The 23,765-nt window shown below is 47.9% G+C and overlaps 1 protein-coding gene across 2 annotated transcripts in view; it reads left to right on the top strand.

Moving 5' to 3' along the window:
- LOC133151751 (uncharacterized) overlaps positions 1 to 22,960 on the top strand; it is a 62,434-nt gene extending 39,474 nt beyond the window's left edge. The window contains exons 2-3 of one of the 2 annotated variants that reach the window (XM_061275038.1): positions 10,233 to 10,336; positions 18,330 to 22,960. In XM_061275038.1, the coding sequence (XP_061131022.1) occupies positions 19,832 to 20,749 (918 nt within the window). In that variant the 5' untranslated portion in view covers positions 10,233 to 10,336; positions 18,330 to 19,831 and the 3' untranslated portion in view covers positions 20,750 to 22,960. Of the gene's footprint in view, positions 1 to 8,448; positions 10,337 to 18,329 lie in introns of those variants that run through there. The other variant, XM_061275039.1, reaches the window with a different exon arrangement.
- Positions 22,961 to 23,765: the final 805 nt, after the last annotated feature.

The raw sequence follows: 23,765 nt of genomic DNA, 5'->3' as shown, positions 1-23,765 counted from the left end.
GGTGAACTCCCAGGCATTTACGAAGGCCTCAAACTCTTTGCACTTGTACTGGGGTCCATTGTCCGATACTACAGTCTCTACGTCCTGAGCACAACGTTAAACTGCTACCAAAGACTGGCTCTCGGCAGGAAGCGCAGAGGAAACCTTCAGAGGTTCAACGGGCCGATCGACGACACCAGCAAGCTTTGTGGAGCTTTGCGGGCTGGATGCATCACCTCGTAATGTATTCAGGCCATCCACTGCACCCGGCTCCATCTCCAGCCGACTTGACTCTGTCTTGCCACTGGATACTGGTGGACTCGGGTGAGAGAGTGAGTGTCAGGTTTATTTCAATGACTGAATAACTATTAAGAGAAGAGCAACAGCAAACAAACCACAAGTGAGACAGAATATTAAGTCTTCTCTCGCGAGGAGAACGATAGAGAGAGGAAACTCGGTTACAATCTCCATCAATTCTGAGTTCTCCCTCCACGTGCTCCTCTATTTAATGTTTTGGTTGCCCTGGTTACAGAGGCGTTGCAACACTAAAGGGAGGGAAGATTGTGTCTGTAGCAACGTTGATTAGCTAAGGAATGTAGTGTGGTGTGAATTAGCACTTCATTGTCGGTCCGTGACCCCCGCAGAGTTTGTCCATCTGTTCTTCTCCAGTTGTTGGCCGAGTAGTCCGCGAGTGAGATCAGATAACTTCAATTGCCGCTTTCCTGTGGAACAATGCAACTAAACCTTGGCTAGACTTTATCTACTTAGTAAATTAACACGCAATAACAATGAGTGACTTGTCCTAAGAGAGCTGGACCGGTATGGCATCCAGATCGCTGCCCTCAGCGAGACCCGTCTAGCTGGAGAGGGTCGGTTGACAGAAGCTGGTGCTGGCTATACATTCTTCTGGATAGGTCGCATTGAGGCAGAGAGACGCGACGCAGGAGTCGGCTTTGCCATCAAATCCAACTTGGTTAATAAGCTGGCTGCGCTTCCCAAAGGTGTCAATGACCGCCTGATGATACTGCGCCTGCCTCTTCCTAGCAAACACTTTGCCACACTCATCAGCGCCTATGCCCTCACGATGACTAACCCAGACGATGTGAAGGAGAGGTTCTATGAAGACCTGACAGCCACGATCACTGCATTACCCAGGGCAGATAAGCTCATCATTCTTGGCGACTTTAATGCCAGAGTCGGCACCGACCAGAAGTCCTGGGAAGGGGACCTCGGCAAAAATGGCACGGGCAGCTGTAACAGCAATGGCACCCTCCTGCTGGAGACCTCAATGAGCTCCTGATCACCAACTCAGTCTTCTGCCTTCCAAAGCGCAACAGGACCTCCTGGATGCACCCCCGCTCAAGACATTGGTATCTACTGGACATCGTAGATACCTGTCATCGTCAGGCAAAGGGAGAGACAGGATGTCAGGGTCACTAAGGCAGTGTGTGGTGCAGAGTGCTGGACTGACCACAGGCTCCTGGTATCAAAGCTGAACATCAAGATCCACTCTCCCAGGAGGCCTCAAGGTTCCAAACCCCCAAAGCGTTTGAACATCTCCAGGCTCGCCAACGCCTCTGTGAAGCAATCCCTGGATGAAAAGCTTGCCAGTGAACTGCAAGACCTGAAACCTTCAGGGAACGTGGAGTTGGACTGGGCTGCATTCAGAGACACTGTTCGCACTGTTGCCTTCAAAGCAGTAGGACCTCCAGTCTGCAGTCTGGTTCGACGAGAATGATGACCGCATCAGAGATCTTCCATCTATCCATCCATTTTCTGTACCGCTTAGTCCCCACGGGGGTCGCGGGCGTGCTGGAGCCTATCCCAGCCGTCATTGGGCAGTAGGCGGGGGACACCCTGAACCGGTTGCCAGCCAATCGCAGGGCACACAGACACAAACAGACACAAACAACCATACGCACTCGCACTCACACCTAGGGACAATTTGGAGTGCTCAATCGACCTACCAAGCATGTTTTTGGGTTGTGGGAGGAAACCGGAGTGCCCGGAGAAAACCCATGCGGGCCCGGGGAGAACACGCACAGGAAAAACATCGCCTACACAGAGCCCACCTCAGTGATCCAACATCCTCTCAAAAACAGTCTCCCCTCAAGAACATCAAAGCGACCACCCAGCGGGAGCTACGTCGAATGCAGGATAACTGGCTTAGCAGGAAGGCTGGCGAGATCCAGTCCTATGCAGACCAGAATGACAGCAAGAACTTCTACAGCGTCCTCACAGCCATCTACGGTCCCACCTCTTCAGGATCTCCCCCTCTCCTCAGCTCTGATGGCAACACCCTGGTCACAGACAGAGAAGATCCTCTAGCGCTGGGCTGAGCACTTCAGCGGCATCCTCAACCGCCCCTCAGTCATCAATAATGAAGCAATTACGCGCCTCCCTCAAGTGGAAGTCAACACTGCTCTTGATGAGCCACCAACTGAAGCTGAAGTCACCAAAGCCATCAGAGGACTTCCTAACGGCAAAGCACTTGGCGCTGACGCAATTCCAGCAGAACTCTATGCAGCTGGTGGACCTCCCCTGACCAAACATCTGACAAACTTCTTTTGCACCATGTGGAGCCAAGGGAAGCTACCTCAGGAGTTCAAAGATGCCTCCATCGTCCACCTATACAAGTGAAAGGGCAACCGGCAGGGCTGCAACAGCCATCGTGGCATTGCTTTGCTGTCTGTAGCAGGCAAGATCCTGGCCAGAATTCTGCTGAACCGTCTGACAGAACATCTTGAGCATGAAGTCCTCCTCCCAGAGAGCCAGTGCGGATTCAGGCAGGGTCGTGGAACTGTTGACATGATCTTCGCTGCTCGCCAACTCCAAGAGAAGTGTCGTGAACAGAACGTCGGTCTGTCCTCCACCTTTGTAGATCTGACGAAGGCCTTCGACACTGATTGCCGTGAGGCACTCTAGAAGATCATGTCAAAGTTTGTCTGTCCCAACATCTTTATCCACATGGTCCGCAAGTTCCATGACGGAATGCAGGCACGAGTCCAAGACAACGGTGCATACTCTGAGCCCTTCCAGGTGGAAAACTGAGTCAAGCAGGGCTGGGTTCTGGCACCCACTCTGTTCAGCATGATGTTCTCACCTATGCTGACAGACGCATATTGTAGGGACGTGGGAATAGACCTGCGCTACCGCACCAATGGCAAGCTGTTCAACCTACGGAGACTACAGGCAAAAACTAGAGTGCAGACGACCACAGTCCGCGACTTCCTCTTCGCAGACGACTGCGCACTCAATGCATCCAGACAGATGGGAATGCAACTGAGCATGGACATCTTTGCCACAGCATGCTCTGACTTTGGCCTCACCAGCAGCAGAAAAAAGACAAAGATGATGTACCAACCTGCTCCTGGAGCCCTTTACACTGAGCCCCTTATCAGCGTGAATGGTGAACATCTCAAGGCAGCTGAAAAGTTCGTCTACCTAGGTAGCACCCTGTCCCATATGGCCAATATGGATGAGGAAATCATGAACAGGGTGGCACATGGGACTGCAGCCTTCGGCAGAGTCCGCAGCTCTGTCTGGGAACGTAGAGGGCTCAGCCTGCAGACCAATTTCTAGGTCTACTGTGCTGTTGTCCTCCCCTCCCTGCTCTATGCCTGTAAGACATGGACCGTCTACAGTCGACATGCAAAGCAGCTCAATACCTTCCACATGAGATGCCTCAGGAAGATACTGAACATCAGATGGCAGGACAAGATCCCAGACACTGAGGTCCTCCACAGGACACAAATGGAAACTATTCCATCCTCAAGCGCTCCCAGCTGAGATGGGCTGGTCATGTCTGCTGCATGCCAGACGAAGAGGTCAGTGGCGACTGTTTGCCATGGCCTGTCTGGGATTTTGTGGTTGATCAGGGGCTCTTTTGTGTTGGATGGTCAGTGCAGACAGATGGGGCACTTTCCCACCATGTCCTCAATCTGTTTGTTCATCCCACGCCAAAAGAGAATGTCATGCGCTCTCTGCTTGCACTTCTCTATGCCCATGTGACCTGAATGCACCCGGGACAGCATCTCCATGCGCAGTGAGGTAGGTATGATGATTTTCTCACCTTTGAAGAGGATGCCGTTCATCTCAGTGGTTCCAGTAATCGGCTATGCTCTGAGGGCATCTTCTCCTCTCCTCAGGCCAGCCGTTCTGGATAGTGTCGTTTAGTGCCATGAGCTAAGTGTCTTTTCGAGTCTCGGCTCTGATCTCTTTCACTTTGGCGTCGCTGACTGGCAAGTTACTGTAGACTGTTTGAACCTGCATATCCATGCCTTCCCGCAGGCTGTCGTCCTTGTCAGACAGGGACTGCCTGGAGAGTGTGTCTGCCACAGGAATGTCTTTGCCTGGACGGTGAATGATGTTGAAGTCATACCTCTGTAACTGAAGCATCATCCTCTGTAGACTTGGAGGCGCTGCGTTGAGAGGTTTCCGCATGATGGACTCCAATGGCTTGTGGTCACCTTCGACGATGACGTGGCGACCATACACGTACTGGTGGAAGCGTTTACATCCGAACAGAATGGCGTACAGCTCCTTTTGTATCGGAGCGTAGTTGACTTCGCTGTCTGTTAGCGATTTGGATGCATAGCCGATGGGTTTCTCTTCTTGAAGTAGGACTGCACCGAGGCCATATTTGGACGCGTCGACTTGCAGCCTGAGCTCTTTGCTGGGGTCGTAGAAGGGTAAGACCGGTGCCAGGCTCTTGTGTGACAAGCTCTTTCGTCTTTTTGAAAGCCTCGTCGTGCTGTGCGTCCCACCTGAACTCACTGGACTCTTTCAGCAGGTGAAGCCCCCATGCTTCACTTGCTGAAAGAGTTGATGTCTGAGAGCATGGGAGCGAACTTTGACAGGTAATTAACCATGCCAAGGATTGTCTCTAACTCACCCTTGTCCTTGGGCAGCTCCATGTCTCTCACGGCAGCGATTTTGGCTGGATCGGGCCTGATTCCGTACTTTGAGATGTAGAAATAGCTGACCTCTGTGGCGCAGATCGTGCTCTTCTCTGGGTTGAGTTTTACCGCCCGCTCTCTGGAGCGCTTCAGCATTCCGTGGAGGTTACTGTCATGTTCTTCTTTGTGCGCCCGTAGATTACCACATCATCTACGACCGTGGTCACTTCCTGGAGGCCTTCGCAGGTCTCATCAACCTTGCGTTGAAACTCGTCCTGGGCCGATATCAGTCCAAACAGTAGACGGAGGAAACGGTACCGACCGAACACTGTGTTCAATGTGGTCAATTTAGAAGACTCCTCTGTGAGTTTGATTGCCCAGTAACCAGACCTGGCATCCATAACACTGAAGAAGCCGGCATCTGCCAACTTGGACGTGCCATCGTCGAGCGTAGGAAAGGGGTAGTGCGGTCGCCTGATGGCCTTGTTGAGCTCTTTCGGGTCGAGGCACAATCTCAGCTTGCCCGTGCGTGGCTTCTCGGCTACGACTAGCTGACCCACTCTGTTGGTTCCGTGACTTTCAGGATGATCTGCTGTTTTTCCATGTTTTGAAGTTCCTCTTTGAGGCGGCTACAGAGTGCGTGTGGGACTCGTCTAGGTGGGTGGACTACTGGGACTGCGTTGGGGTCAATGTGAATTTTACACTCACCAGGAAACAGTCCGATTCCAGTGAAAACGTCTTTAAACTCGTCGATGATCGGGATCTCAGGTTTGCTAGACACGGACAGGATGAGCTGTATGAGTCCAAAGTCCAGGCATGCCTTCAGTCCTAGAATTGGAGGTGCCTGTGTGTCGACGACATAGAACTTCAGCGTCAACTCCTTGTCCTTGTATTTACACTTCATGTTTCACTTGCCTTGGACAGTGAGATGTTCGCCACCGTAGCCATACAGTGGGTGATTGGAGGGTTGTAACATGGGCTGTATTTCCAGTCCTCTGAAAGTGCGTGTGGGAATGACATTAGCTGAGGCCCCAGTGTCTAGCTTGAAGCTAAGTACAGTCCTGTCTGGGCCAATTTGCACATCTGCAAAAGCTTTCATTGGTTCTACTTGCTTGTGTTAAAGTGTCAATAAACAGGTCCTCACTGTCTGCATTCGTGTCTGACGTATGTTCATCTACTGCAGTGGTCCCGAACTTTTTTTGCGCCACGGACCGGTCACGTGTCAGAAATATTTTAGCGGACCGGCCTTTATATAAATAAATAAAGAATACATTTATATGAGTAATCAATACATTTATAATAAATATAGACGATCAAATACAATGATACGACTGGCATAAAAACAAATACAAAGCGCATAAAAATAAAACTCACCATTACTTCCGTAGCTTTGTTTTGGTTGCTGTAACCGCAGAAAATCCCGCTTCACAAAGATACAATGTTGGAAAGAGAAGCAGGGTTTTCATTGCTTTTGTGGCGATCTCGGGATATTCTGCCTTGATTTTAATCCAGTTTTCTTATTCTTGGAAATTTCTTTTTAGGGCCTACGGGCCCTTAAGGTGTGGCAAATAAATACAATAAAGTAAAATGATACAACTGGCACAAAAACAACTTCAATGCAACTTTACTAGCAGCGTCGTAACATTGTGCAAACAACAAGTAATATCCACTGTGCCCCGAACACTCTTTGACTGGTCGCTATGGTAATGTTTAAACATGAATGAAGAAATAAGATTCAGATACAACACAAAAACAAATATATAGCGAAATGGCCGCCGCATATTATGCAAAGTGGGCTCGGTGCGTGAGTGTCACTAGATAAAGCCGTATTTTAAGTAGGACTCCTGGTATAGTCTGTTGAATGCGGGTTTCTTTTTCTTGGGAGTCGTCGGCTCTTGTTCTGTCTCATCACTGGGCCTTTTCCCCTTCACAACGAAACTTTTCAAATACGTTTGTTTTTTATTCATTTTGCTAGCTTGTGGATGACAAACTAGCATTCACGTGCCCGAGATGTAGGAGAGAATCCGGTCGATTTCCAGAATAAAAGATCATTCCGGAAATAATGCAATTACTTTTTCTTTCTTGTGCGGACTGGTACCAAATGCTCCGCGGACCGGTACTGGTCCATGGAATGGGGGTTGGGGACCCCTGATCTACTGTATGTACTCCGTTTCCTTGTTTGGAACGACACACAGATTCAAAATGGTTTCACTTGGAACATAATTTTCACTGTTTCCCTTTGGCTGGACAAAGGGTCTTGTCTTGGAAACCACAGAAGCCACAGGTTGCGTGTCTCTGTGGTCCTCTGGCTCCGTCTGCTGGTCTAGGGGTGTAACTGCGCTCTACGTGTGCCTTTGTGCTGTGCTGCCGCTTTTTCCATGGAGAAATCTTTGAATTCTGCCGACTGATTGCATGAACAGTTTGTTGGGCTGTGTTGCAGCTAGCCATGGTTTTCAGCTGTGCCTGTGCCATATCATGCAACCTGGCAATGTCTATTGCTCTCTCCAGCGTTAGGGTGGAGCTTCATTCAGTAGCTTCTCTCTGAATTTGGGTGAGTAAATTCAAAAAACAAACTGGTCTCTCAGCATCTCCTCTCTATTTGCATCATTGCACTCTTGCACAAGCAGTCTCAACTCTGTCAAAAACTGTTCTAGTGGCTCATTTGCTGCCTGTTTCCTCTCTGAAAATGTGTAACGTGCAAAAATCTCATTCTTTATCAGCATAACATATGCTCCATAGTACCGTTTTATTCCGTGTATAATGCGCAAAATTTAACTAATTTATTGTCCTAAAATCTGGGGTGCGCATTATACATGGGTACAATTTTTTTAAATTTTTTTTTTTTTTTTTAGAAAATCATGGTACAACAAAACCAACAACAGGACTGACCGACAAAGTCGTGGAACAAAAAGACAGGGTGACATTACCAAAGACAGGAACAGAAACCAAACAGACATCATGACAGTAACACATGCAATGATCTGACGGTGAGCGAGGGGCAGACAGGACTTAAATATAAAACACGTTACATTGATTGAGGTGACACAGGAAGGGAGGGGCGACGCGAACAGAAACTATGGCAACCTAGACACATAGCAAAACTGGGGACGAGACATGACAAATCTCGCTCGAAATAAAACTTGAAATCACCTTTCTTCTTGTTTGTTGTCAATCACGCATCGCATTCAGCCATCCTGCCCAACACAGTCAGTAAAATTCATAATTGACGACACATCGTTTGATGCGATGGTAAAATCCTTGATGGTGTGTTATTGTCAAATATTGTTTGTTTTTTAATCTCCATCGCGGACCGGACGTCATATGGAGGCAGTATGACTGCGCATGCGCACTATGGATCCAATGCGCAGAACGGATGCGCAAGACACGTCAGCTATATAGTAAAGAGCGAGAGTTGTTTTCTTCCTATTAGTTTCAATTCACAGTTTAATTAGCAGTTTCAATCAGCAAATAACAAAATGCGTATTACAGGTAATATTTTATTTCACAACACTTTGCCTTGTTCCTTTCGTCTCTGCTGTTCACTTCAAACACGCTCCATACGAACGCAATGCTCTCGTATCAGACGCTTGCTCGATCACCTGCTCGTTTGCTGTCACAATGTACCCTACACAAATCCGAAACATTTGTTGCGGCTCCGAGTCACGACGAGGGGCAAGTTTTGGTTTCCAAGGGTGTTTTTATTCCTCTTCAACGTCTCTCCCGTACAGAGCCGCCTTTTTCACGTCCGCACGCCTTTTTCACATGTCCGCACTGATCGCAGTGGTGCCTTTACGGGCAGTCGGAGAAATCAACGCCAACAAAAAAATAACATCCAGCCTAATTAAGACCATACCAAAGACTATAAAAATGGGACCCATTGCCTCCCTGCGTGTGTGACGATCATTGGGACTTGAAGAAAAAAAAAAAAATTGGGTGCGTATTATACATGGGTACAGGCTTTTTTCCAGCATCAACATGCCATTTTAGGGTGCGTATTATACATGGGGGCGCATTATACACGGAAAAAAACGGTATGTTTTCAGTACTTTCCGTTCCTGTTCTCTGAGTGCCCAAGTATAGTAGATATTTCTACCTTTGTCACCGAACCAGAGAAGTAGGTAGCTGCACCGCTCTTCCTCTTCTTTTGCCCTTGAACGGACCAGAAAACATCAAAGAAACGTGGAGTTTGAACTTGCGCCATGCTTCGGGCGACGACAACATACAAAACGAATCGTTTCATGAAGATTGCGGGAGCAGGAAAACATGCTGCATTCAGGAAGGTGTATGCTTCCAACATCCGGCTATGTCACTACGTGCTGCGTAATCCTAATGCTACGGACCAATCAGGACAAGATACCCAATACGACAGGCTAACGTTACTGGACTGGCAGTCCGGACATATTCTAAGAGAATATTACAGTAAGCAGTACCAATGTGTTAGATAGATCGAACTTTAGTCAGTTCCGATCATTTTATAGGAGATAGTTTGAGAAACGCGATTGTTTACAGGGGGCTGCCACGACACTTTGCTGGGGCTCATGGGAGCCTGGGAGCTGAGGCTCATGGGAGTTTGCGGGTGGCTAATGCTATCATGATAGCTGCTATACTCACGAGGCTATTTAATTTCAAAATAGGCTGCTCCGTTAATGTTTCGAGTACATTTACTGATCGATTTGGAAGGGAAACATAAGTAAGCAGTACCAATGTGTTAGATCAAACTTTAGTCAGTTACGATCATTTTATAGGAGATAGTTTGAGAAACGCAATTGTTTACAGAGGGTCATTGGTTATTGGTTAGTGGATGCACACCGCAACCCTAGTCAACCTCAGTTTGTTGCAGTATAGCTTCTATTTTATGCGCCATTTAATCCAGTGCGCCATATATAATAAATCATTTCTAAAATAAAAAATTAAATGAGGGTGCACTTTATAACCCAGTGTGCCTTATGGTACAAAAAATACGGTATTATCCAAGAGCATTCAGTACTTTTAGAAATTGCTCTCAATGTCATTGAACCACAAATTACTCTTAATGAGGTTGTTTTTTCGTTTTAGTAATTTATTAGGGCTTTGCACCCTTTGCAGTTTTGTGTGTCAAATTATAAACATTTTCTGTTTTTTTGTGCAAACAAGTTAAGAATTAATAGTCACTATAATTTAAAACAAAGTTAAAGCAATTATGTTACTTTAAATGTTTTATACATTGAATGCTTCATTCGAACATCCTTAATTTCCTACCTCAGTCTGGCACCTAGAGCAGATTGTCTGTGTTTGCATATTCTGGTACCCAGTCATCTTCTTCTTTCAATTCATTAAAGCAAAATACAATTCAAGCAATTTTCTCTTGTATTTCAGATTATAGGGTGATAGCATGACCTGGATACTAGCGTGAATGGAATTGATGAAAATGCCAATAATACCAAACGGTAACAACTTGCTGCAACCATTTTTGGATTGGGGTAAGAAAATAACAATGAACTTTTCATTTTTGAAACTGAAGGGCTGTGGTTAAATTCTCTATGAGCAAAACACATATACATCCATCCATCCATCCATCCATCCATCCATCCATCCATCCATCCATCCATCCATCCATACATCCATACATCCATACATACATCTTCTTCCGCTTATCCAGGGTCGGGTCGTGGGGGCAGCAGCTTTAGGAGGGACTCCCAGACTTCCCTCTCCCCAGCCACTTCATCTAGCTCATCCCAGGGGATCCCAAGGCGTTCCCAGGCCAACTGAGAGACATAGTCTCTCCAGCGCGTCCTGGGTCGTCCCCGGGGTCTCCTACCGGTGGCACATCCCCGGAACACCTCCCCAGGGAGGCGTCCAGGAGGCATCCTGATGAGATGCCCGATCCACCTCATCTGGCTCCTCTCAACGTAGCGGCTCTACTCCGAGTCTCTCCCGGATGACCGAACTTCTCACCCTATCTCTAAGGGAGAGCCCGGACATCCTGCGGAGAAAACTCATTTTGGCCGCTTGTATCCAGGATCTCGTTCTTTCGGTCACGACCCATAGCTCGTGACCATAGGTGAGGGTAGGAGCGTAAATCGACCGGTAAATTGAGAGCTTTGCCTTTTGGCTCAGCTCTCTCTTTACCACGACAGACCGGTACAGAGTCCGCATTACTGCCGACGCTGCACCGATCCGCCTGTCGATCTCGCGCTCCATCCTCCCCTCACTCGTGAACAAGACCCCAAGATACTTAAACTCCTCCACTTGGGGCAGGATCTCATCCCCGATCTGGAGAGGGCATTCCATCCTTTTCCGATCGAGGACCATGGACTCGGATTTGGAGGTGCTGACCCTCATCCCAACAGCTACACACTCGGCTGCGAATCGCTCCAGTGAGAGCTGGAGATCATGGCCTGAAGAAGCCAACAGCACCACGTCGTCTGCAAAAAGAAGAGACGCGATGCTGAGGTCCCCAAACCGGACACCCTCAACGCCTCGGCTGCACCTAGAAATTCTGTCCATAAAAATTATAAACAGAATTGGTGACAAAGGGCAGCCTTGGCGGAGTCCAACCCTCACTGGGAACGAATCCGACTTACTGCCGGAAATGCGGACCAAACTCTGGCATCGGTGATAAAGGGACCGAACCGCCCTTATCAGTTGGCTCGGTACCCCGTACTCCCGAAGCACCCCCCACAGGACCTCCCGAGGGACACGGTCGAACGCCTTCTCCAAGTCCACAAAACACATGTGGACTGGTTGGGCGAACTCCCATGCACCCTCGAGGATCCTGCTGAGGGTGAAGAGCTGGTCCACTGTTCCACGGCCAGGACGAAAGCCACACTGTTCCTCCTGAATCCGAGGTTCGACCTCCCGACGGACCCTCCTCTCCAGCACCCCTGAATAGACCTTACCAGGGAGGCTAAGGAGTGTAATTCCCCTGTAATTGGAACACACCCTCCGGTCCCCCTTCTTAAAAAGGGGAACCACCACCCCAGTCTGCCAATCCAGAGGCACTGTCCCCGATGTCCACGCGATGCTGTAGAGACGTGTCAGCCATGACAGCCCCACAACATCCAGAGCCTATAAGAAATCCGGGCGGATCTCATCCACCCCCGGGGCCTTGCCACCGAGGAGTTTTTTAACTACCTCAGTGACTTCAACCCCAGAGATTGGAGAGATCGCCTCAGAGTCCCCTGGCCCTGCCTCCACAATGGAAGGTGTGTCGGTGGAATTGAGGAGGCACACGACATCCCGAGTCGAGGTCAGCAGCACGCCATCTCCACTGTAAACAGTGTTGACGTTGCACTGCTTCCCCCTCCTGAGACGCCGGATGGTGGACCAGAATTTCCTCAAAGCCGTCCGGAACTCATTCTCCATGGCCTTGCCAAACTCCTCCCACGCCCGGGTTTTTGCCTCAGCAACCGCCGAAGCCGCGTTTCGCTTGGCCATCCGGTACCTGTCAGCTGCCTCGGGAGTCCCGCAGGCCAAAACGGCCCGATAGGACTCCTTCTTCAGCTTGACGGCATCCCTTACCGCCGGTGTCCATCAGCGGGTTCGGGGATTGCCGCCACGACAGGCACCAATGACCTTACGGCCACAGCTCCGGTTGGCCGCCTCAACAATGGAGGGGCGGAACAAGGTCCACTCTGACTCAATGTCCCCCGCCTCCCCCGGGACGTGGGAAAAGTTCTGCCGGAGGTGGGAGTTGAAGCTCTTCCTGACAGGGGATTCCGCCAGACGTTCCCAGCAGACCCTCACAGAACGTTTGGGTCTGCCAGGTCGGACCGGCATCTTCCCTCACCATCGGAGCCAACCCACCACCATAATAAATTATAATAATAATAAATTATATTTATAACGCACTTTACATTTGGGGGAATCTCAAAGTGCTACATGGCAGATAAAAAAACAAGAAAAACAAAACAAGGACAAGTTTAGAACAACTGGACGACAACCAAGATATGAGAGAAATTACGGAAATGCTAAGGTAAAGAGGTGAGTTTTAAGTCCAGTTTTGAAAGAGTCAGTGGATTGGGGTGCTCTTAGGTGGTCGGGGAGGGAGTTCCACAGTGTAGGGGCTGTATGGCAGAAGGCCCGGTCGCCCATGGTGCGCAGCTTGGTTTTAGGAACGTGGAGAAGGTGTGAATTGGATGAGCGGAGGCTTCGGGTGGCAGGTTTTGGGGCAAGGAGTTCTTTGAGGTATGGGGGAGCATGTCCAAGGATACAATGGTGAGTGAGGAGGGCGATCTTATAATCAATTCGGAATTTGATGGGGAGCCAGTGCAGAGAACGGAGGATGGGTGTGATGTGATTGCTTTTCCGCACCCCCATCAGGATCCTAGCAGCGCTGTTTTGAATGTACTGAAGCCTCTGGAGGCTCTTGCTAGGGATCCCGATGAGGAGTGCGTTACAATAGTCTATCCTTGAGGAGACAAAGGCGTGGACAAGTTTCTCAGCATCCGTCAGGGTAAGTGTGGGGCGGAGTTTGGAGATATTTCTGAGGTGGAAGAAGGAGGTTTTGCAGATGTGTTTTATGTGTGACTCAAGGTTGAGTTGAGGGTCCAGTTTCACACCCAGGTTGGTGACAGTGGCTGAGAGGGGAATAGTGAGACCGGCGAATAAGATGCTTGTTATTGGGCAGGTATGGATCTGATGGGGAGTGCCAATTAACATGGCTTGGGTTTTGTCACTGTTAACTTGCAGGAAGCTGAGATTCATCCACGCCTTTATCTCCTCCAGACACAGGGAGAGGATGGATGAGGGAGATGGAGAAGGCTGGGTTATGGAGGGCGGGGGGTCAAGTTTGAGGTATAGCTGGGTGTCGTCCGCATAACAATGAAATGAGATGCCGAACTTCCTGATTATATTGCCGAGGGGTAGTATGTAGAGAGTGAAGAGGGTAGGACCGAGTACAGATCCCTGGGGGACACCGGAGGTGACAGTGTGAGTGTCGGATTTTTTCCCCCCCCAGGGAAACGTACTCGGTCCGGTTTGAGAGGTAGGACTGAAGCCAGGTTAGAGCAGTGCCAGAGAATCCAGTGGAGTGAAGCTGGTTAAGGAGGATATTGTGGTGGACAGTGTCAAATGCAGCGGACAGATCCAACAGGATGAGAAGTGACGGGGAGCCTGCATCGGCAGCCATGAGAAGGTCGTTGGTGACCCTAACAAGTGCTGTTTCAGTGCTGTGGCCAGAGCGGAACCCGGATTGAAATTTCTCAGCGATGTTATTGCGGGTAAGATGAGTGTGAAGTTGGGCAGCTACCACTTTTTCCAGAACCTTGGAGAGGAACGGGAGTTTAGATATTGGTCTGTAGTTGGCAAGGTTGTCCGGGTCAAGTGAGGGTTTTTTGAGCAGGGGGTTAATAATGGCAGTCTTCAGTGCAGGGGGTACAGAGCCAGACTGGAGTGAGAGGTTGATGACATTGGTTATTAGGGGACTAATGGCTGAGGTTTGTTGTTTAATGAGGGCTGTGGGGAAAGGGTCCAGGGCACATGTGGAGGGTTTCATCTTTTTGATGATGTCCTCTACCTCCGACTGCAAGATAGGGGAGAAGCAGCGGAGAGGCTGGACTGTCCCGGGTGGAAGGAAGGGGGGAGGAGGTGAAGTGGTGGGGCCAGAAGAGGAGAGGAGCTGGGTGCGGATGTTGTTAACCTTAGCGGTAAAAAAGGTCATAAAGTTATTGGACACTACCTCTGAGGATTCTGTTGGAGTGGTGTGATGGGGTTTGAGAAAGTGGTTGAAGATTGAAAAGAGTTGTTTTGAGTTTCCAGGGGTACTGTTTATGATATTGGAATAGAACTGGGCACGTGCAGTCCCAAGGGCTTTTGAGTAGGCCTTCTGGTGTTCTTTGTAGGCCTGTTTGTGCACGGTCAGTCCTGAGGCTTTAAGACGACGCTCCAGGATGCGCCCAGTTGACTTCAACAGACGCAGCTCACTGGTGTACCAGGGGGCTGAGTGTGAAAAAGTGACTGTTTTGGTTTTTTGGGGGGCATGGATACTTAGAAGTTTGGCCAAAGAGTTATTGTAATGGTCCACTGCCTTGCTGACTGATGTAAAGGTTGCAGAGGAGGAGGAGAGAAACTGGAGGTCCTGTGCTATAGTGTCTTGATTGATGTTTTTGAAATTTCTGAATGAGATTTGCCGCTTGGGTTTGGAGTGGGGGCGTGGGAAAGGAAGTTCCATTTGAATAAGTTTGTGGTCAGACACACCGACCTCGAGAACTTGCAGGTTGCTTATTGCCGATGAGGAGATGACAAGGTCAAGTGTATGCCCTTTGTCATGTGTGGGGACATTTACATATTGGGTGAGGTGTAAACAGTCCAATAGTTGCAACAGGTCAGAGGCAGGGGGGCTGGAGGGGGTGTCGACCCAGTATGATTAGATTAGAGGAAGTGGCGGTACAGAGGGTAGTGAGTAGATCGTGTAGTTCTGGAATGAAAGAGGAGTTTGGTTTAGGAGGGCGGTAAATAAGTAAAACTGTGATGGGATATGGAGGTTTACATTTGAATGCAAGGGATTCGAATGAGGAGTGATCAGGTAGAGGGAGGGGGGACAGCTCTAGATCAAGACGGTGGAGTACAGCCAGGCCACCGCCACGGCCAATGCTGCGAGGTTTAGTTATGTATCTATAACCAGAGGGACAGGCTTCATTGAGGGATTGATAGACATCAGGTGGTTGCCAGGTCTCAGTCAGGCACATTATGTCTAGGCCTTTGTCCAGGATGAGGTCGTGAATAAATGATGATTTACGGGTGAGTGCTTGGATGTTGAGGAGATCCATTTTGATTGTGGCTGTGGGGCTGTGTTTAGGTAGGGGGCGAAGTAGAGAGAAATCCACTCCACGTTTTCTGTGCCGCATGCAGTGCAATCCACTCTGGGTTGGAGTAAGATCCACTCCGTGTTGGTGTCCGTTCCATGCTGGAGAAATTAACACTCCGTGTTTTCCCGGCAACCCGGTGTCCGTCTTGTGTCGGAGTCCGCTCCGTGTAGGAGTCCAGTCCGCACCATGTTTTCCAGGCCACCTGGAGTACTGCAGCCCCGCATGGTTGCTAAGATAAGATCCAAGTGCGCCAGGTATCTGATGACGTGTTTTACATGCGACGGGGTGTCGGGCGGAGGAGGAGCAGATGGATGGTACACTGTTATGGACGGGTTGGGAGAAAACAAAGTTACGACGGGTGCTTCTGTGGATGTAACGTGGTCTGCGGAGAAGTCAGAGTTGTTTGATGACTGAGACACACCCTGGAATGGTGTGATTACTCAGCTCCAGCAAGCGGGGGATGGAGTAAGTTAATATAGTGCCGGTTGGAGAACACTGAACTTGAGTGTTAGCCATTGGCTAGCCTAGCCAGGATGCCTTGGCGGGGGGTGGTGGGGTGGGCGCGCCGTGGTAGGTAGCCGGCTCTGTGGAGGTTCGCCGCGGTCCAGGCGCACTGCACACTAAAACTAGAAGCTAAAAACTAAACTTAATAATGGCTAAAAAATAAATAAATAAATAAAAACACTAAAACTAAACTAATTCTGGTGGAGAAGCGGCGAACAAGCAGCGCCAGCGTCCTCTCCCCAGATTACTTCCGCCTTGGTCCACACGCAGCTGATCTCACCAGGTGGTGATCAGTTGACAGCTCCGCCCCTCTCTTCGCCCGAGTGTCCAAAACATGCGGCCGCAAATCCGATGACACGACGACAAATTTGATCATCGAACTGCGGCCCAGGGTGTCCTGGTTCCAAGTGCACACATGGACACCCTCATGTTTGAACATGGTGATCATTATAGAAAATCTGTGTCGAGCACAGAAGTCCAATAATAGAACACCGCTCGGGTTCAGATCACAACAGATCACACAACAAAACAACATCATGCCTGGAGATAGACACAAAGGTCGACCTTGGAAATGAGGAACCTCCTCACGACCAGCATTGACGGTCCTACAGAAATGTGTTCAGCTGTGGCTGAAGTTCAGCCACAGCTGAACCCAGCTGAATTACATCTAGCCAAGCCTGTAACTAACTGCCTTGTAGCCACGATAAGAAGAAGATTACTGTGTTTCAACCACTAGAGCAATGGTTCCCAAACTTTTGCAGGCTGGCGCCCCCTTGGCTCCCCAGTGAATTCCTAGCGAACAGACACATATGGAAACAAACACCTCTTTCTTGATATTTGGTATGCTGCAATTTGAAAAGAGAAAGGTTAAACACAAATGTGTATTTCACAAATAAAACCCAATTTAGTAAACCAATTTATTTTTTAGCAGTTTTAACTGTTTTAGCAACATAGAATGGTAAATAAACATTCCACCAGTAACCTTCATTGTCTCACACGGTCGTCCACTGACTCGTCCTGCTGCACGTGTTGTGTACAAATCGTCAAACAAACGTTCAAACTTCTGACTTCGACTTCGGACTGCCGCCCCCTTCTTCCTCACCGACCCCCCCCAGATCTTTCCACCGCCCCCAGGGGGGCGGTACCGCCCACTTTGGGAACCACTGCACTAGAGCTTGGAGGGGCTGATATGCATTTCTACCTATAACACCAGGAACACGGATGCGTCATTTTCTTTTACTTCACCAATTCTCGATCTTGTAGCCAAAGAAATGCATCATGCGTAGATGTAGGAATTTCAAAATATGTGTCAACACGCTTGAGGACTTCGAACCAGAGGAACTATTAGTTGGGGTTCTATAGCTATAAAATATGCTTGTAGACAACAGAGGAGAACAATAATAGTGGAGCCTCGGTTTTCGAACACAATCCACTCCACAGGGCTGTTCGAGAAGTGAATCGTTCGAATTCCGAATCAGATTTCTCCATTACAAATAGGAAAAAAAGTAATCCGTTCCAAGCCAAAAAACCCCGCCTTTTAGTTTGCATTTTTGTCCAATCGCGCAACTGCAGCGCGTCGCCGACCGCGCAACTGCACTAGTGATGTGCATTCCAGTTCTTTTAGGTGAACTGAATCTTTAGAATCAGTTCAAACGAATCGTTCAATGAATCCCCCCTAACCATACCACCCCCCCCCACACACACTCACTCACACACACACACACTGATACGTTTTTTTTTGTTTTTTTTTACATCCAGTGGAAACAACCCATACACATCAAACAATACAACTACACAACCCCAGCAGCACAATGGAATGATCTTGTGCAAAGAGTGAGAACTATATTTCGAAGGCGAGCGAATTATGGTCATTTGGCAGGAATTAAACAGAAGGCTGGGGAAGATACTGATGATTTTCGCTTAAGATTTGAAAAAGAATTCAGGGTGCATAGTGGCATCCCATTCAATGATGCAGCTGAGAGTGCTTATCAGCAACAGCTTAAAAATGCGCTCCTTACGAATTTCCGCCCTGAAATCGGCAACTGGGTGAGGAAACATTTGGTGGAAGTAGATGTTGCAAGTGTGACAACAACTATGCAATGGGCCAGACATGCTGAAAAAGTGATCAAAAGAGGCAAAATTTCTGATGTATTTCATCTAGGCAACGATGATGATGATGATGACCTAGATGAAGATACAACAGTGTTCTTCCATGGATCCCAAGGGGCCAGAGGAAAAGGTAGAGACCAACAAGGTGGCAGGCCACCATATAATTCGAAACCCCCATCAGATTCTGACAACTGTTGGAACTGTGGGAGACGAGGACACTTGGCAAAATCGTGTCGTTTTGCAAAACAATACCAATCAAAGGGTGGAGGAAACGGCAGAGGAAACGGCAGAGGGAAAGCCAAATTCTCAGCATGACTAGATTGCCCCCCTGTGATCTCTTGTCCTCCTACAGAGGAAGAGATAGTAGATGTCCATGCAGCATGGGACATTTTGAATGCATTAAAAGAAAAAACATATGTTACCTTAAACATTGGAGGAAGTGAAGTAGAGTTTTTGTGTGATACCGGAGCGTGTAAGACCGTAATAAAAACTAAAGTCCCAAATCTAAAGGCCTCCCAAAATACTATTTGGGTAAAATCTGCTGATGGGCAGGTACACAGGGAGAGTATCTCCAATCCAGTTGTAGTGAGAGATGATGAAACGGGAGTCATAGCTTCAGTCTCGATTGTGCTATCCCCAAAATGTCCCATATACCTTCTGGGACGAGATCTGATGACTAGATTGGGAATTGCAATAATTCCAGTAAAGGATGGCATGCGAGCATGTAGAGTGAGAGATGTTGACTCATATGCTGCACAAGCAGGTGAGCGGATTTTCTGTTCCTATGACGTCTCTGCGGAACAGAATCCCAAGCTACCAGGCAATTTGCTGAGTGAAGCCCGAAAACAATTGACACGACCTGAATCAGAAATGACTTGTAATCAATTACACGTCACCATGAATATCCTCACTGACCCACATGATGACTATATTGAAAGGTTTCTCAGTGACACAGAAGTAACTTTAACAATCACTGCTCTGTACACTGATCGCAGGTCATTTGCAGCTGCTGCTGTGCTTCTGCCCGCTCCTCAGGATGACAAATACAAATTGTCGGCTGTACCCCACATTTCATTGTTTAAACCTCACAGTATAACATGGGCAGATGTGGGTTGCCGGATTAAACTTGCTGATTCTGTCACTGATTATGAGGATAAAGGTGATGGGTGGAGCTACAGTACCAGTTGTGACATGTGGAAGCGAACTGTGTGTGAAGTAGGTGTTGGTGGGGCAGGCGCGTATGCGCGTCCCTGACTAGTTAACATTTGTTTGAATGAAAAGGAGGAGGGGGAATTGGCTGGGCTTCCTGACAAGCTGTGGACAAAGGGGCCATCTGATGTAGGACACTTAACATCCATTCCGCCAGTGCAGATCAAACCAAGATCAGAGTGGCGTCCAAGAGTTAAGCAATATCCTTTAAAACAGGAGGCAATAAACGGGATTGCCCCTGTTATAAATGATCTTTTGTCAGGAGGAATCATTAGGAAGTGCTCGGATTCTCCTTGCAACACCCCTATTTTTCCAGTTCGAAAGGCCAATAAAATTGATTGGCGAATGATACAAACAGCAGACTGCAGGAATGGTTTTATGACTTCAGTGTTGCTGCAGAGCCATGGCAGCAAACTACGACCAATTGCATTTTATTCGAAAAAATTGGATCCAGTGGCTCAACCTTTGCCAGACTGTGTCCAAGCAGTATGCGCGGCAGCGCTTGCAGTGAGACAATCTGCAGATGTGGTGCTCTTTCACAAAATGGAGCTGCTGGTTCCACATGCTGTAGATGTGTTGCTACTGCAAAGCAAGATGAACTTTTTGTCACCTGCCAGACACCTATCCTACACTGCTACGCTTCTGTCACAACCACACATTGTGATAAAGAGGTGCACAGTCCTTAACCCAGCAACGTTGATTACGTTGCCGGGGGATGGTACACCACATAACTGTTTGGATGCTACAGAACATCTACAGCTGCCCAGACAAGATTTAATTGACACACCACTTGACAAAGGGGAAAGGTGGTTTGTGGATGGGTCATGTTCAAAGGATCCTAGAGGGAACAATCAAAGTGGGTATGCAATTGTGAGATTGCCAGACCAGATTGTTGAAGCAGAGAAGCTTCCATACAACAGGTCAGCGCAGGCGGCTGAGCTGATTGCACTAACAAGAGCTTGTGAATTGGCGGAGGATAAGGAAGTCACTGTATACACAGACAGTCAGTATGCGTTTTCTACTCTGTTCTATTTTGCAAAACAATGGGAGCGCAGGGGGATGACAACATCAACTGGTAAGCCGGTTACCCATGCCTCCTTGTTAAAAGACTTGTTACAGGCCATTCATTTACCTGCTAAACTAGCTGTGTGTAAATGTGCTGCTCACACCACAGGCACAGATGAAGCCTCGAATGGAAACAGGTTAGCAGACAGGATTGCTAAGGAAGCAGCGGCAGGGAAACATGGCCATGATTTTTTTTAATAGATTCAGAGGACACGCAACTCATAGATAAGACTATACTGACAGATATGCAGGGCAATGCTCCAATGGTGGAAAAACGAATGTGGACGACAAAAGGTGCGATAGCGGGTACAGATAATATCCTCCGCATCAATGACAAACCTGTTTTACCTAAATCACTTTTTAAGGCAGCAGCAATTGCGACACATGGGCCTTGCCATGTGTCGACAGGGGGAATGAGGTCCATCATACATCAACAATTCACTACTTTTGGTTTGGATGTTTACTTAAAAAAAATGTGTAAAGCATGTCCCGTTTGTGTGAAACATAAATCCACAAGGAAACATGAGACCTAAGAGAGGCTCATTTCCAAAACCGTCTTACCCATTTCAAATCATGCACATGGATTTTATTGAGCTCACACAAAGTGGACCTCACAAATACTGCCTAGTGATGATTGATGCATTTTCCAAATGGGTGGAAATAGTTCCATCTAAACATGCAGATGCCTTAACAGTGGCAAAAGCCATTTGCAAAGCCGTCATACCGACTCATGGCATTCCTCAAACCATTTACAGTGACAATGGTCCACATTTTGTGAACCAGGTGGTACAGAACATGGCTGTACACCTTGGGATAGCGTTAAAAAACCACTGCGCTTATCACCCTTCCAGCGCTGGCCTGGTTGAACGAGCAAACTATACTATTAAAAGCAGGTTGAAAAAATGCATGGAAACAACAGGCAGACCTTGGCCAGAGTGCCTAGACTTAGTGAAGCTCTATATGAGAATTACTCCCACTTCAAGAGGGCTAACACCTTTTGAAATCATCCACGGGAGGCCATATAGACTACCTGTGTTCCATGCAGATTTACAAAAGGCAGATGAAGAACAGTCTTTGGCAGATTACATGGTCAGAATGCTCAGACTGACAGAGGTGTCAAATGCAAATTTACTGCCGCCTGATCTTTCATCCTCACAGGTCGACAACACCATCAAGCCAGGAGACTGGGTCTACATCAAAGTCATCAAAAGAAAGAACTGGGCCAGCCCACGGTGGGAGGGACCATTCCAAGCCTTGCAGACTACCCCCACGGCAGTAAAGATTGCTGAACGGCCCAGCTGGATTCACCTCAGCCACTGCAAGCTACAAGGAGTGCTGGACCCCTAATTCGGAGTGGTGGGGAAGCCTGTCTTCATACTAGCCTCATCGTCTAGGGTTAGACGTCTCAATGTTGGTGAAGAGAACAACAACACCCACTCCGCTAGGCGAGGGTATGCCTCGGAGTCCCTGTCATCCAAGTAGCAACGGGGCTCCATATGCCAGGTGGATCCTCTGCTGCGTTGTGGTTGGAGCGTGCTATGGTCTATGGACTCAACTGAACAGACCAAGTGACAATGTTGACCGTGGAAGACGATGGTCACACGATGAGAACTTTGAGGACTGGTCATGGGACCCCAGAAACCCATACGAAACCAACACTTGGTACCGCTACGTCAAATTCACTGTGAGGTCGCACACACAGGAGGGTTGCTATGTGTGTTCCAAAACGTGGATTGCGTAGATGCTGTTTGACTCAGCATTATTTTACGGAAACTTGATGATTTGACCATCGAAAATGCCTTGCAAGTGATGGATTCAATGATGTACCGTTTCTGTGTTTTTCTTTTTCTTTTTTTATTGATAACAGTCTGGTCGCCTAAAGAAGAGGGACCGTGTAACTCTTTTCCTGCATTTAATCTGGCCGCAGGTTTTTAAGTTGCACATACTTTGGACTGGAGTATTGAGGGAAAAACCTCACTGGAAGTTATTGCTTTCATTGTATTTTCTTACTTATGTTTGATTGTTCGGGTTTGACATAATCATATGATAAAACAGGAGGGATATGTTAGGGTTTGCAGAATATCTTCATCGTATGATTATGTTGGAATGTAACCTGTAATAATTTAACTAGCTTGTCCTGTCTAGACAAAAGTAGTTGACCAAAGTGCTAAGATCTTTTCAACTGATTGACTAGACGCAGAGGAAGCAATCAAAGTTGCTTTGTTTACAGAAAGTCGTAAAAGGCCCCCTGCTATGCTTTGATCAGCAGGGGACCGGCCTCACCCTATCCTGTGTGTTCCCAAACCCCCACTTTCAACCCCACTCTGTTTGTCTCAATAAATAAGCACCTGACGAGGCCTGAGTCAGACTTCATTCGACCATCGCTGTAAGCACAGCGACGAGTGAACTCTCCACCTGCAGGTGTCTAAAATGACTTGCTTGACTCCTGTGTGGTTCTTGCAAAATAAGTTAGAGTGAGCACCACCCTAACATAGATCTTTATTGTCATTGTCACACATGTACAACGAAATTGAAAAAGTGCCAACCGATCAGTGCATGAAAATAAAATAAATAAATAGATTAAATAGAATAAAAAGATAAAAAAATACAAGCTAAAAACCCACAGAAGAACATACACAGACATAATCATTTTCTTTTAGCGGCATTCAATGTGACTACCGTTGTAGGGTAAAAACTGTTGGCGAATCTGCTAGTCCTTGACCTAATTGATCTGTAGCGTCTGCCTGATGGCAACAGTTCGAAAAAGGAGTGGCCAGGGTGGGAATTGTCCTTCAGAATGTTCTGTTTTTTTCTTTGAGACAGCGGGTTCTGTTTAGGTCTTCCAGTGTGGGGAGAGGGCAGCCAATGATCTTCTGTGCTGTGTTGATGACCCCTTGGAGCTTGAAATGCAATGCACGACTCGTTCATGAACGGGAAGTTACGTCACTGACTCGTAAAGTCCCTCCTCCATCTAACGCTCGCTGGCGCTGCTGATTGGTCTGCACGAGTGAGTGACAGACAGCATTGCTGCTAAAACCATTTACAGCCGACACACGTTATGCCGAAATTGATGTTTTAATTTTGTATTTGTTGGCTTGTAGTTGATGGTTTTATTATACCGAATGTGTTTATTTGAATAAAAGGTTGAAAAAAAAACCCCGTTATGCCGACATTTGTAAATTTTGGGGACACCAACTCATATAACAACGTAAAA

The sequence above is a fragment of the Syngnathus typhle genome, linkage group LG3 (genome assembly GCF_033458585.1).
Source record: "Syngnathus typhle isolate RoL2023-S1 ecotype Sweden linkage group LG3, RoL_Styp_1.0, whole genome shotgun sequence".
Lineage (NCBI taxonomy): Eukaryota > Metazoa > Chordata > Actinopteri > Syngnathiformes > Syngnathidae > Syngnathus > Syngnathus typhle.
This window is presented reverse-complemented; position numbering and strand designations above follow the sequence as displayed.